Source organism: Corticium candelabrum, chromosome 10 (assembly GCF_963422355.1).
Source record: "Corticium candelabrum chromosome 10, ooCorCand1.1, whole genome shotgun sequence".
Taxonomy (NCBI): Eukaryota; Metazoa; Porifera; class Homoscleromorpha; order Homosclerophorida; family Plakinidae; genus Corticium; species Corticium candelabrum.
Window position 1 is genome coordinate 3,163,734 of NC_085094.1, and position 12,957 is coordinate 3,176,690.

The following is a 12,957-nucleotide window of genomic DNA, read 5'->3' on the forward strand; positions in this document are numbered from 1 at the left end:
TATGACAATGAGGTTTTGATGGTTAAGGTTGTTCTCAGTGAATCTTTATAATGTTCACAAAACTATTGTCTTTTGCATTGCTATAGTTACTGTAGTGTGGTGTTATGCGTTCATGGACACACACACACACACACACACACACACACACACACACACACACACACACACACACACACACACACACACACACACACACACACACGCCTGCCCGCACACTGTGTGCTTACATGGTCTGGCACTACGAGGCGATCGGGACACCACGTGATTAGCAGAGATGTCCGTTCTCGCATGCATACATGCTGCAATTCTACTTGCTTCTTGCCGCTTATTGCATTGCCAGGAAACATTCGACTTTCCACATTCCGATTTTGGGTAAGCGTAGGTCTCAAAAATCTAAATTTAAAACCCGGATGTGCTACTTCCCCCTATATCCAATAATTATTGTGTATACCTTCTGTAGTACTGTAGCTGATGGTTCTCTAACAATCAACTCTACTGTTTTGTTAAATGATGGCACATCCATTCCTCTATTTGGCTTGGGAGTCTATCGCTCACAACCAGGTGAGGAGACAGAAGATGCTGTTCGATGGGCTCTGCAGTATGGATACAGGCATGTGGACACAGCATCGCGTTACAGGTTAGAATAGGCGACACGCACTTGTAAGAGGAATTGAGTGACAATGGTCTTTGGTTGGATTCAGGAATGAGGAGAGTGTGGGGAGGGCTGTGATGGATTCGGGCATATCGAGAGAAGAGATATTTATTACAACAAAGGTGTGTGTGTGTGTGTGTGTGTGTGTGTGTGTGTGTGTGTGTGTGTGTGTGTGTGTGTGTCTGTTTGTGTGTGAGTGTGTGTGTGTGTGTGTGTGTGTGTGTGTGTGTGTGTGTGTGTGTGTGTGTGTGTGTGTGTATCTGTGTGTGTCTGTGTGTTTCTCTTGACAGTAGACATTTGTTGCATTTTCTATGCTAGATATTCAATGATGACCACGGATATGAGAAAACACTGGCAGCTGGAAGAGCAAGTCTTGCCAAGTATGCGACAAATGTGCAGTTTGGTTTGTAATCAGCACTCTGCTATGTCTATAAACTTTTATTAACTATTGTTAACTAATAAATGTATTTTTATATATAAAATAATTAAATAAGATTTATATAAAATACATTAAATAATTTATAAATATTTTTTTTTATTTTTGTTTAATTAATTTTTTATTTAATTATGTATTATTTATTTCTATTAAGTTTGTTAACCTGCAGGCTTGGTACTGGATACATTGATCTGTTACTGATGCATGCACCTGGTGAACAGACCGTGTCTACGTGGCAAGCAATGATTCAACTGAAAGAAGAAGGAGTGTGCAGGTTGCCACAGTCTGTGTGTGTGTGTGTGTGTGTGTGTGTGTGTGTGTGTGTGTGTGTGTGTGTGTGTGTGTGTGTGTGTGTGTGTGTGTGTGTGTAAGCTTGTGTGCATTACTAGGTCAGTGGGTGTGTCCAACTTTGGTGTCCACCACCTAGAAGAGCTGCATAAGGCGACGGGTGTCACTCCATCAGGTCATAGCACGAATACCTTGATGTCATGCATACATGCGTTTCATCACTCTATTCGTGTTTAGTCAACCAAATTGAAGTGTCACCATATCTACAGAGACGAGACATCGTGGACTATTGTCAAGCTCACGGCATTGCTGTGGAGGGGTATTCCCCTCTGACTAAAGGAGTTAAACTTGACGATCCAATGCTTGTGAAAATAGCCGCCAAGTAGAAACTACTGCGGTTGTGTATTTGTTCGTTACTGGAATTCAATACTTGTGCAGATATCCTGGCAAGACGACAGCTCATGTGTTGATTCGATGGTCAGTCCAGCAGCGATACATTACGATACCTAAATCAGCCAAGAAGGAAAGGATACAAGCAAATATTGATGTTTTTGATTTCAATCTGGATGAAGAAGATATGGCCGAATTGGTATCAAACAGTTTATTGGTTTGAAGTCTGAGTTTGTGTCTGGTAATGATGTCTTGGAGTAGGAAACACTGGAGGAGTATCTTTTGACAGGATGGGATCCTACTGTTGATGAATGGAAACCGTAGTCTAGTGACAGATACACTGTGTATTGATATGCTGGTGCTTTGTTTTGTCTAACAGTCGCAAATCATTGTTTTCATATTTTTCCATGAACCTGTTCAGTTGTAAACATGTACATGTGTGAGACTGGCACACACACACACACACACACACACACACACACACACACACACACACACACACACACACACACCACACACACACACACACACCACACACACACACACACACCACACAGACACAGACACACACACACCACACACACACACACACACACACTCGCACACCAAATAGCCCGTATGTCACGTGGTATTCCATGTGTATCGCATCCGACACCATGGACTTCGTCGCCAAGCAAGTATTCAAGAGCAAAGTGAGCAGCGTCAAAGACTCGATGGGATTCGGCGACGAAAAGGAGGAGAAAAAAAGCTCTGGTCCAAGCGACGAACAACTACGACAGGAAAGAGAAAAAGAAGACGCACGGAAAGCGAAACTTAACGAACAGAGAGCCAAAAGACACGCAGAGCGAGAATCCGAGCGTGACAAGATAAGAGCGAAGTATGGTTTGAAGACAAAAGGAGACGGCAGGAAACCTCAGTCAGAGCAGGAGAGCCGTGGCGACTCCTGTTGTGTCATGTGACCTTGATGACGTAATTAATCGCGGATTAAACTGTAAAGAGGTATTGTACAGCACCGTGAATGTCTCTACTGTTCGTACACGGTAATTACTAACTTGCCGAATAGGCTAATAGACAAAATACAGATTTTGTATTGCGCATGCGTCATGAAATTGTTTATGTGTACTTAGTGTGTAGCATTGTTTGTCACATCCCTAGAACTGTCGTTGTTAGGTAACCGAGTACCATAAATTTTGTAATAAAAATTAAGCACAACAAACCTGCACATGGGCACACATAGGTGGGGCATTTTATGGGTCGGTTCTTTGAGTCCTCTATCCTCTAGTGGACTTCCCATTCAGTTCAAGTCTATTCTAGTGAATCTATTTACTAGTTACCAGGTCTATTGAAAGACATTTATAATACCAGGTATGCAGCATAGTATGCATGTAATAATGATATACACTGCACATTACATGCCAAAGAGTCTTGAAGTCTACATCTCCCCCTCCCTCCCCGGCCAGCACATAATAGTATTTCATCAGCTACAGTTTCTGTATATACAGTTGGTGCAGATATTGTATGCAGATTCAGGAGAGGTGGATTCAGAGTGGGCACTATATATAGTACTGGGGGCACGTGTCCTTTATTCCCTGCCGCTGGCAGTAGGGATTACATTGCCAAACAAAAACCTTCGAAATTGCTGCTGCCAGACATTCTATTGCAAGTGGCGTTGATAGTGGGAATAGGACACAATCTAAGAGGTTGGGTATAGGACTAATGTAATGGTTATTTATTTAATTAATAATGATAACAATGAGGCAGCTAAAGCTCTAATAATGAACCATAGAGTGTATACTGTATATTGAAAATGTCTGGACTACAAGTTTGTGCCTCCGGCATAAGTATCTCTGGATCCGCCCTTGACTGATCCTATGCAGAGGTACTGTACAAGCTGACCTCCAACTGAAGTTGGTTGGTTGGTTGGTTGGTTGGTTGGTTGGTTGGTTCTCCCCCCTTTCCGAACCCCCTATAATTACGCGCCTGCAGAGAATGGATCAAAAGTGTGAACCATTGGTGCTCACTTTCTGTTGCATGATGTTGGTCTACTTCATGTGCAGTAATGGCAAGCTGGAAGCAATAGGTAATGGTGACTGTAGCGTGAAGAGAATAGGTAAGGGTGCAATAAGCTGGCCAGAAAGTGATCAGTAAACACAGTAACAACATGACCACAGCTGCTTACAAAGTTGTGCTTGACTGTAGTGGAGCACCAGAAAAGGCTCACCTTGTGTATGGACACACTACTGTACATACATTATCACACATTTCATGTATTTTTATTTATTTAATTAAACGAGTGGCGATTAATATATTAAACAGTCGTAGTACAAGTTTGCATTTACGACAGAAATTGCAAAGCTAACTATATATTTCAGTCAATTTGTCAAGTAGTTGTGATAAAAGTCCCTCAGCTTGCTGGCTTTAAGTACGACGAGTCGTTCTCGTCCAGCCCTTCTTGACAGTATACGTTTGACTGTCAGACCGCGTGTCTCGAGTAGACTCGATATTTCATCGGGATCATTCTCTTCAATGACAACAAGATAGAAGACACCACCGGGCGACAGCAATCTGTCGACTTCCGGTAGAACTCTGTCCATCACATGTCTCCCACGCTCGCCTCCTGCCCATGCGCTCTCCAAACCACGTGATCCAGGTACACACTCGGTTACAACATACGGTGGATTGAAAAGCAAAACATCGACCAGAGCGGACAAACGCGTAGACAGACTAGTCAGTAGATCCGTGACGATGACGTCACCAACAACTCTATTTCTTTCAAGCGTTTTGCGAGTCGCCTGAGCTGCGCATTCATTGATGTCTGTTGCGATACACACCAGTTGTTCTTGTTTTGACAGCAAGCGTGCTAGAAAGGCAAGCACTAGGCCAGATCCAGAGCCTATTTCCACACATATGAGTGGACGCTGCGTTGCTAGGTGATGACGTTCGCTCTGCAGCGCGTCGAGAAGGATAAACGTATCTTCGGAAGGCTCATAGACCCGTTCGAAGTCTGTGCTATCGAGATGGCTGTAGTCTGGTGTGGGAATATGACCGTCATGGTCTTCACTCATTGGATACAAGAATCAGAGTAACGCGCGCTAAAGCGGTGTTCAAGTGAAAAATGTAATAAATTAATTATGTATGTACAATAAATATACGTAAATACTAAAATTTTAGAAACAAAATAATAGGATTGATATAAACAATAGTAAGTACATAAAATTAGAATAATAAATAACAAAAATTAATAAATTAATTAATTATATATGAAACGAATAAGAATAAATTAGTTAATAAGAATAAATAATTATGTAATAAACTGATGCACCAATTAATTAATATAAAATAAATAAAAATTAATCGAGATGATCTAACTAGCTAAATTAATTAATATAATAATAAACTAATTAATAATTAAAAATAAACTAATAAATTAAAATTAATTAATTAATAAGCTATAATTACACATAAAAATTACAGATGCAACCTCGGAGTCCTGAACATTAATAAGCGTGTCCCACATTGAATTCAATTGTACACACACTCTCACGAAAGTGGCAATCTAATTTTCACTCTCACTGCCACTCTTTCGAACGAAGACGTCGCACGTTCAACTCGTCATCTGCAAGAATACTAATCACGGTCTCTACACCAATCGAGACTTGCTGTTTGACTTCCATCTTCGGATGTTTCGAAATACGCGACCGTCTGTACGATGAAATACAACGAAAAGGAGCTCGCCGCGTTGGCATGCGAAGGCGGGTCTGACAAGGAAGGTCTACTGTATAAGAAAGGAGGTCAAAAGGGTCAAAGTGAGGGCGGACGTGTTTGCTGGTTGCTCGCTTCGATCGATTTGCTGATTGCGATGTACTTTGGTGTTCAGGTTATCAGCCGCGGTGGTTTCGGTTGAAAGGCAATTTGTTGTTTTATTTCAAGGCGAATGAGAAGGGAGTGATGACGGTGTGTGTGTGTGTGTGTGTGTGTGTGTGTGTGTGTGTGTGTGTGTGCGCGTGTGTGTGTGTAGGTACAGTGTGGTCACGTGACTGTTAATATTTTGGGTTTGTGGTGTAGTCGTCTGAGCCGCAGGGAGCTCTGGTGTTGGAGGGGTGTAAAGTTGAGCAGTTTGAGCATCCCTTGCGGAGACATTGTTTTTCAGTTGGTGAGTGAAGTCTTTCTGGTGCAGTTCGACACACACACACACACACACACACACACACACACACACACACACACACACACACACACACACACACACACAGGCACACACACACACACACACACACACACACAGGCACACACACACACACACACACACACACACACACACACACACACACAGGCACACATGCTTGGACTATGTAGTTGTTGTTGATAGCTTGTGAAAGTAAAGTTGTTTTTTGAAGCTACTATCTTTCTTTGTGCTATGCAGGGTTTGAAGAAGATGATGCTTCAAGAGTATATTACTTGTCTTGTCAGACAGCTGATGAAGTTGCCAGTTGGATGGATGCTATTAAGAAAGCGAGGTCAGATGGTGGTTTAAGTCAGTTGGTCAGTCAGATGACATACAAACAGACAGACGAATGGATGGATGGATGGATGGACAGACAGCTAGACAAACAGACAGACAGACAAGACTTTAAAGTGCAACGCTAAGGTCATAGTGAGAAAAATCTCAGCTCTCACCAATAACATTGACTGTACCGTACATTGCTCTACCCAGTTTTTCAGCCACAAAGTTGGCTCCAGGTAGTTTGCATTGTTCTCTTTTAATTGAGTGTTAGATGTTTGTTTTAAAATGTAGTTCTAGTGAACTCTCATAGTTGCGGAACTTTACATAGTTACCTTACTAGCATTGTATTATAGATGTATGTTTGAATAAATGTTATTTGACGGACGGACGGACAGACAGACAGACAGACATACAAGTAGCCAAATGGATGACATGCTTTAGCATCACTCTACCACTAATAGCCATTAGCCACTAGCCAGACTTGCTTGTATCTTTGTAATTTGATCAACAATAAGAGCTTGTCATTGTGCAAACAAAGAGGTTCACAGATCGCCGACTTTCTCTTATTTATAATTATCTGAGATCTTATATTTTGTCGTCTCTTCTTGACAGTTATGAGTACATGAGATCACGACTTCATGAACTACAGCAGAGAATTATCACATTGACTGGCAAGGTTACACACAGTAACTTGATATTTCATTGCATTTAGTTTCTAAAATAGCAATAATAAATAAATAAACATAATAAATAATTTAATAAAGAAACAGAAATAAAAAGAAAATAAATAATAAATAAATAAACAAACATACATAAATAAATAGTAAATAAATAAATAAATAATTATAAATAAATAAACAAACAAACATACATAAATAAATAATAAATAAATAAATATACAAATTTTGTAAAATTATAAAAGTTATTTGCATGTTGTATTGCATTTGATGATATGCAAAACAGGAATTAGTAGGCTAGTATTGTTGCACATTATATATTTCTGATGTGCGTCTGACTTGTTTTATGTAGGATCCTCTGGCTGCAGTCAAAGATGATTTCCAGCCGGAGTTCTCACCCAAGATAAAGAGAAGTACAGGTATAGAGATGTATGATGTAGGAGTGTGTCGTAGTGGTGATTTTTATGAAACTTGTTGGTTGCTCTTGTAGTGGCTAGAACTATGCATCGGAACAGTGCATTTGGTTTTCAGTTTTTTTGTTGATGATGGAGGGAATGGTGGGTGAGGTTGTGTTGGTGTTTTGCAGTTGCCAGTAAAGCGATTACGTCTTGTGATGAGCCTTCTGTTGAGATGTCTGTGGGTAAGGTCATGGTGTTACAGTCACACACACACACACACAGTCACACACACACACACACACACACACACACACACACACACACACACACACACACACACACACACACACACACATGCACACACACACACACACACACACACACACACACACACACACACATGCACACACACAAACAAACACACATGTGCGCGTGCACACACACACACACACACACACACACACACACACACACACACACACACACACACACACACAGAGTCACATTTGTGTTACAGCAGTTTAATTGCTTACATCGTATGTATAGCTTGCCTCAATCTTCCAATGACAAGTACTGGTGAAGGTCCAAGTACGTATGTTCATATTAGGTCTCGCATGGCTCCAAAAGCAGCGTGGATGTCTCACTCCAGAACAGAAATCATTGAAGTATTTACAGTAAACATCAATTTTATTGTTAAGGTTGTTTTACTTCTGTATGTTAGGATTGCTCTGATCCTGCGTATTTTGCTTCGATAATGATACGTACTGGAGATTGCACATCAAACAGTACGAGATTAAAATTTTCAGTTTATGATGTTAAGAATCGAGAAGGAGAGAAGGTAATTTGCTGAAGTCGTTTGTTGGTTGTGTTGTTTTACATGGGTGTTGTGTTTCTTGTTATATGCCTGTTTCTTGTTTGTTTGATTTTTAGTTGTCCGTTTTTCTGTTTCTCTGTCTGTCTGTTTGTCTGTCTGTCTGTCTGTCTGTCTATATGTCTGTCTGTCTGTCTATGTGTCTGTCGGTACATGTATGTCTGTCTGTTAATCTGCTTGTCAATCTGTCTGTCTCTGTTTTTCTCTTTGTCTGTTTCTCTGTCTCTGTTTGTCTGTATGTCTGTCTCAATACATATATTTTTCATTTAAATTAAACGTTTACATTATGAGCAACCTAACACAACAAGACCATTATGGTATTGAAGAATACAAAATTGCACTGCGCAAACTACATTTTGACGTTCTAATCTCACTATACTAATGAGTTTGTCTGAGACGACTTTTGCATTGCGACGCTGTAGAGTCACTGAAATAATTGATCGCCACTTGGTCTTGAAGTCATTCTCATTTCATCTTCCTTCATCATCCCTTGCACTCTTTGCGAACTTGTTCTGTGTCTGTCTGTCTGTCTGTCTGTCTGTCCGTCTGTCTGTCCGTCTGTCTGTCTGTCTGTCCGCCTGTCTGTCTGCCTGTCAAATCTTCATATATTTTTATAGAGCAAAGCTAATGCATGTGAAACTAAAGTAACAGCTAATGAACAATAAGTGTCACAACTACGGCAAAAGATAACACAAGTACTGTCTATCTGTTTGTTTGTTTGTTTGTTTGTTTGTTTGTTTGTCTATTTTCTTGTCTGTCTGTCTGTTTATCTGTCTGTTTGTCTGTCTGCATACAAATGTATTACTATTCATAATCTGTTCTACGTTTAGCCTCTTCTCATTGGTGAAGCAGAGTGTGTTGTTGGCAGTGTAGTCAGCACTAACGAAGCTAGTGGACCAGTAACCTTTGATCTAAGGTAACAAACAGCAATCATGGCTTGCACATGCATGTATTACTTACGAATACCCAGCAATACCACCCAATGCTTGCAAGTGCTTCCAGTTATTGGCATTGAAAGCAACATACAAAGTGTTTGATGTCACTGACTGTTGCAGACTCAGAGCTGCAGAAGTAGATTCAAATTGGTCTGACCTAACGCGCGCTAAAGGCATGGTGTCTCACAGAAATTTTGTCACAGTTAATATTAATGCTATTTCTTGGAAAAATTCAAGATTTGGGTGTGCACTATTTGCTTTAATCCAATGGAATTCGTCTGCAGGTGAACAACAAATTATGACGAAGAAAATTAAGTACAACAATGCTGTGTGTGTGTGTGTGTGTGTGTGTGTGTGTGTGTGTGTGTGTGTGTGTGTGTGTGTGTGTCTGTGCGTGTGTGTGTGTGTGTGTGTGTGTGTGTGTGTGTGTGTGTGTGTGTGTGTGTGTGTGGTGCATGTGGTAATTACACATGCACACACAGCGACACACAAACATCTCGAAGAAATAAATTATTAAATTAATTATATATAGCCTGTACTGGAAGTTCTCAGCAGTCGCTATCTAACGAAAGTATTAATTTTGAATATTGGTACAGCCTTGGCCGTATCTATTGGTCGGATGTACCGACTCTGAGACTTATATTTGGATGTGTTTGGGTGTAATAGATAGTTGTGTTGTGTTGGCTTCAGGAGAGAAGGGTTTGCTTATGCACAAGGACAAGTGGTTATTGCTGCATTCCAGACTGAGACGACTATTCGGAAGCACAGTGCAGTAGATGTGAGCATTTGTCACACACACACACACACACACACACACACACACACACACACACACACACACACACACACAGTTTTGTCTCACACGATTCATTATTATTTCAATTCACAGGTTGATGGTGACAGTTTGATGTAAGCCGATGTTCTTATCTCCATAATGATTTACCTACCACGGTCGTTTATGCTTTACTAGGCCTGTCATGGATAGGATAATCTTTGTCAAGTACCGTCTGCCAACAAGGTTTGATAATGACCTCCTGATCACTTTGCACTATGTGTTGTTTGTTTGTCAAACAGACAGACAGACAGACAGACAAAAGGACAGGCAAACAGACAGACAGACAAAGAAAAGGACAGACAAATAGACAGACAAACAAACAGATAAACAAAAGGACAGACAGACAGACAGACAGACAAATAGACAGACAAACAAAGTACAGGCAAACAGTATTACTATTCTCTAATTTATCTTTGTTTGTTTTTTATTACATTGTGTTGATGTGACTTCATTCTGTAAAAAAATTAGGTCAAAGGACACGCTGAAAGTCGTCGAGGAAATGGGTGAAAGCTTGTTTGCATTGCAAGTTCCTTTTGCTTATCTGTGAGTAGAAACATCCATCTGTTAGCGACCAGTTTGTAAGCAATTTGATTGACATCTGATTCATACTGATTATACAGGAAGATGTTGAATAAAGTTGAGCATCAGGGGACAAAAGATCTTTATGAATTGGGGGAGGTAAATCATACTTATTACATTTGATACACTTTGTGTACTCTAATATCGAGCATAGAAGGGCATCCTCTTACAAATGATGGTTAGCAGTTGACCAATACATCAATGATCATGCAACTATAAGGGCATGCTTTTCAAACGAGGCATCCTTGAGACTCCAGACATTCTTGTTGACTAGTCTACTAGTGTAACTACTGTGTCAGACTCCTCTGGCGTGGATCTACAGAGCTGCCAACTCTCCCTCATTGAGCTGGAGACTCCCGCATTTGGGACCCTTCTCCTGCCCACCCACATTTGGCATCAAATCTCCCGCATTCTGACCATTGGTGGGCGTGCCTGTTCTGTGTAACCATACCCAAGTTAAGACATACTTGATACTGTAAATCCAGAAATTTTCATTCTCATAAATTTTGGTACTTCTGCCTATGAAGTAGTTCGTGCACATACGTTATTTTAGTATGGGACATTGGTACTGTACTGTAGCCAAATTCAAGTACATCTAGTATCTATTTTGTATTCATGTTATTTAGTACAACCAAGTATCTGTATGAAAATAACGAAAATTTCATGAGTACAAAAATTTCTGGATTTACAGTATCTGGATATCAATGTCTGTGTGCGTGCAGCGCCCCTCTCTCTATCCGGCTCTTTCATACATACTTGGTTACAATATTGACATAGAAGGAGGAGTTGGTCGGACAAAACTGTCCGGAAGTGGAAAAGGGGAGGGGCTGGCTGGCTATCCTAGACTACCAAGGAGTTGTATTGCTGGAAAAGCGATCGAAGAAGGTCACAAAACAATAGAATCTAAAACATCCTAACTAGCCACGAGAATGTTTATATACCTTGTTCTTATATTTAATAAATCTAGGCTTATATATATAACAGGCAGTAGTACGTACAAGTCCTGTGTTTTACATTTGTTGCACTTGCTTATTTAAGTGTACTGTAATTAATTAATTTATTAATGGCTTCTACTCCAACCGAGCATGCAAATATTTAAATTTTGATAATTATTTATATATTATTTAACACTTATTACATGATAAAGTTTTGATATTAATGCTATTCTAGGCGTGTCCAAAAAATAAACTCCCGCGTTCTCCCACATTTTTTCCTGCAAACTCATGCATTTTGATTCAGATAGGTTGGCAGGTCTGGATAGGGTGGCTCAGCTCCCCAGCCAGCCAGATAGACTAACGAAAGTTACTAAGTGATGGTAGAGATGACATAATTGATTGACTCAGTCTTGATTGGTATAAGAGTTACAAAATGGTTTGAATAATTATAGCAGTACAGTCGCGTGTCACTTATCCAACCCCCTTGGAACCAGACCACTGCTGGGTAAGTGAAAATGTTAGATAACTGAAACTGTTACGAACTCAACTATTGTTCATATTAGACGGCATTTTTTCACATTAGGTATACTGAATGTAGATGTAGAATGAACGTAGATGTAGATGAATGTAGAATACGACGAGAAGAAACGCTTGAACTCACTCTCAAACTTGATTCAAGAAACAACTGACATGCACATGGATGTGGATGTACCTACACGTATGCAGCTGATCAGCCACGTGATCACCAACACGACAAGCTTGACCTGTCGGTTAACCGGCATGTTGGATAAGTGAATGTTGGATAAGTGACATGCGACTGTACTACCTAATAACTAGACACATTGGATTGATGTCCAGCAGCGTTTAGTGTTGGCAATTAATCTCGTAAGTAAACGAGCTTCAATGCTATAAACATGCATTACTTGGATTGTTTTCTTAATTAAAGATGTCAGAAATGGGCGTCGCTCGGCTGGGAAGTCTTTATGGCAAAATTCTGGATCTGCACCTGCTCTTGGATAGATGTACCCAAAGATCTCTCATATATTTAACGCGCATTCATAGAACATGGATCTGTTATGAGTATAGGTTGTCCTATAGCTATAGGATTAACGTTATGGCTTTTGCAAGCACGAGGGGCGGGGTTATTACCCGAGGTGAAGCAAGGGCTGTATAACCTCACTCCTAGTGCTGGTAAAAACCATATAGCATGCCGACAAATTATTTATACCATGGTCACGTGACATGTATATATAGGTAGGAGTGTGAATCACTGATGTTAGGTGGAAGTAACTTATTGCACACTTGCTGTGCAATATGTTATATACGCTATCTAGGTATGTGTTTGCAGGTCATGTGACCGTGGTATAACAGGAAGGTACGAGGTGTTTTAGAAAATCTGTTAGTCCATTGCAAGACAATGCCATATAGGATACACACTCACACTTACACACACACAC

General features: G+C 40.4%; 5 protein-coding genes across 5 annotated transcripts in view; 4 read left to right on the forward strand and 1 right to left on the reverse strand.

Annotated features, from left to right (window-relative positions):
• Window positions 1-52, forward strand: part of LOC134185205 (9,11-endoperoxide prostaglandin H2 reductase-like) — a 2,730-nt gene extending 2,678 nt beyond the window's left edge. Inside the window, exon 9 of the mRNA XM_062652986.1 lies at window positions 1-52. This exon is cut by the window's left edge and continues 221 nt beyond it. The gene's annotated coding sequence lies outside the window, so the exon portion shown is untranslated.
• A 204-nt stretch (window positions 53-256) lies between these two features.
• Window positions 257-2,192, forward strand: LOC134185751 (glyoxal reductase-like). The gene is made up of 9 exons (XM_062653620.1): window positions 257-372; window positions 461-637; window positions 702-774; window positions 971-1,032; window positions 1,258-1,362; window positions 1,478-1,551; window positions 1,614-1,758; window positions 1,815-1,965; window positions 2,028-2,192. Exons 1-9 carry the CDS (start codon window positions 275-277, stop codon window positions 2,088-2,090), a joined length of 948 nt encoding a protein of 315 aa, XP_062509604.1. The 5' UTR covers window positions 257-274; the 3' UTR covers window positions 2,091-2,192.
• A 202-nt stretch (window positions 2,193-2,394) lies between these two features.
• On the forward strand, window positions 2,395-2,981 carry LOC134185981 (complexin-2-like). Its single transcript, XM_062653878.1, has one exon. The coding sequence runs from the start codon at window positions 2,402-2,404 to the stop codon at window positions 2,723-2,725; it is 324 nt and encodes a 107-aa protein (XP_062509862.1). The 5' UTR covers window positions 2,395-2,401; the 3' UTR covers window positions 2,726-2,981.
• A 757-nt stretch (window positions 2,982-3,738) lies between these two features.
• On the reverse strand, window positions 3,739-4,831 carry LOC134185206 (methyltransferase N6AMT1-like). Its single transcript, XM_062652987.1, has one exon. The coding sequence runs from the start codon at window positions 4,829-4,831 to the stop codon at window positions 4,139-4,141; it is 693 nt and encodes a 230-aa protein (XP_062508971.1). The 3' UTR covers window positions 3,739-4,138.
• A 484-nt stretch (window positions 4,832-5,315) lies between these two features.
• LOC134185919 (inositol polyphosphate-4-phosphatase type I A-like) lies at window positions 5,316-10,752 on the forward strand. Its single transcript, XM_062653804.1, has 16 exons — window positions 5,316-5,572; window positions 5,644-5,720; window positions 5,832-5,919; window positions 6,190-6,283; window positions 6,883-6,946; window positions 7,300-7,366; window positions 7,438-7,470; window positions 7,534-7,587; window positions 7,892-8,010; window positions 8,067-8,183; window positions 9,047-9,132; window positions 9,842-9,929; window positions 10,041-10,060; window positions 10,122-10,169; window positions 10,455-10,529; window positions 10,607-10,752. Exons 1-16 carry the CDS (start codon window positions 5,476-5,478, stop codon window positions 10,686-10,688), a joined length of 1,209 nt encoding a protein of 402 aa, XP_062509788.1. The 5' UTR covers window positions 5,316-5,475; the 3' UTR covers window positions 10,689-10,752.
• The last annotated feature ends 2,205 nt before the right edge of the window (window positions 10,753-12,957 follow it).

What these genes read in the sequence shown, in the direction of transcription:
- LOC134185751 (XM_062653620.1), top strand. Translation starts at nt 275, where the DNA reads ATGTCCGTTCTCGCATGCATACATGCTGCAATTCTACTTGCTTCTTGC. An exon ending in AAAGAAGAAGGAGTGTGCAG is followed by an intron (nt 1,363 to 1,477) that starts GTTGCCACAGTC and finishes GTGCATTACTAG; the next exon opens with GTCAGTGGGTGTGTCCAACT. An exon ending in AAGAAGATATGGCCGAATTG is followed by an intron (nt 1,966 to 2,027) that starts GTATCAAACAGT and finishes GTCTTGGAGTAG; the next exon opens with GAAACACTGGAGGAGTATCT.
- LOC134185206 (XM_062652987.1), bottom strand. Translation starts at nt 4,831, where the DNA reads ATGAGTGAAGACCATGACGGTCATATTCCCACACCAGACTACAGCCAT.
- LOC134185981 (XM_062653878.1), top strand. Translation starts at nt 2,402, where the DNA reads ATGTGTATCGCATCCGACACCATGGACTTCGTCGCCAAGCAAGTATTC.
- LOC134185919 (XM_062653804.1), top strand. Translation starts at nt 5,476, where the DNA reads ATGAAATACAACGAAAAGGAGCTCGCCGCGTTGGCATGCGAAGGCGGG. An exon ending in TTATCACATTGACTGGCAAG is followed by an intron (nt 6,947 to 7,299) that starts GTTACACACAGT and finishes TGTTTTATGTAG; the next exon opens with GATCCTCTGGCTGCAGTCAA. An exon ending in TTCTGTTGAGATGTCTGTGG is followed by an intron (nt 7,588 to 7,891) that starts GTAAGGTCATGG and finishes TCGTATGTATAG; the next exon opens with CTTGCCTCAATCTTCCAATG.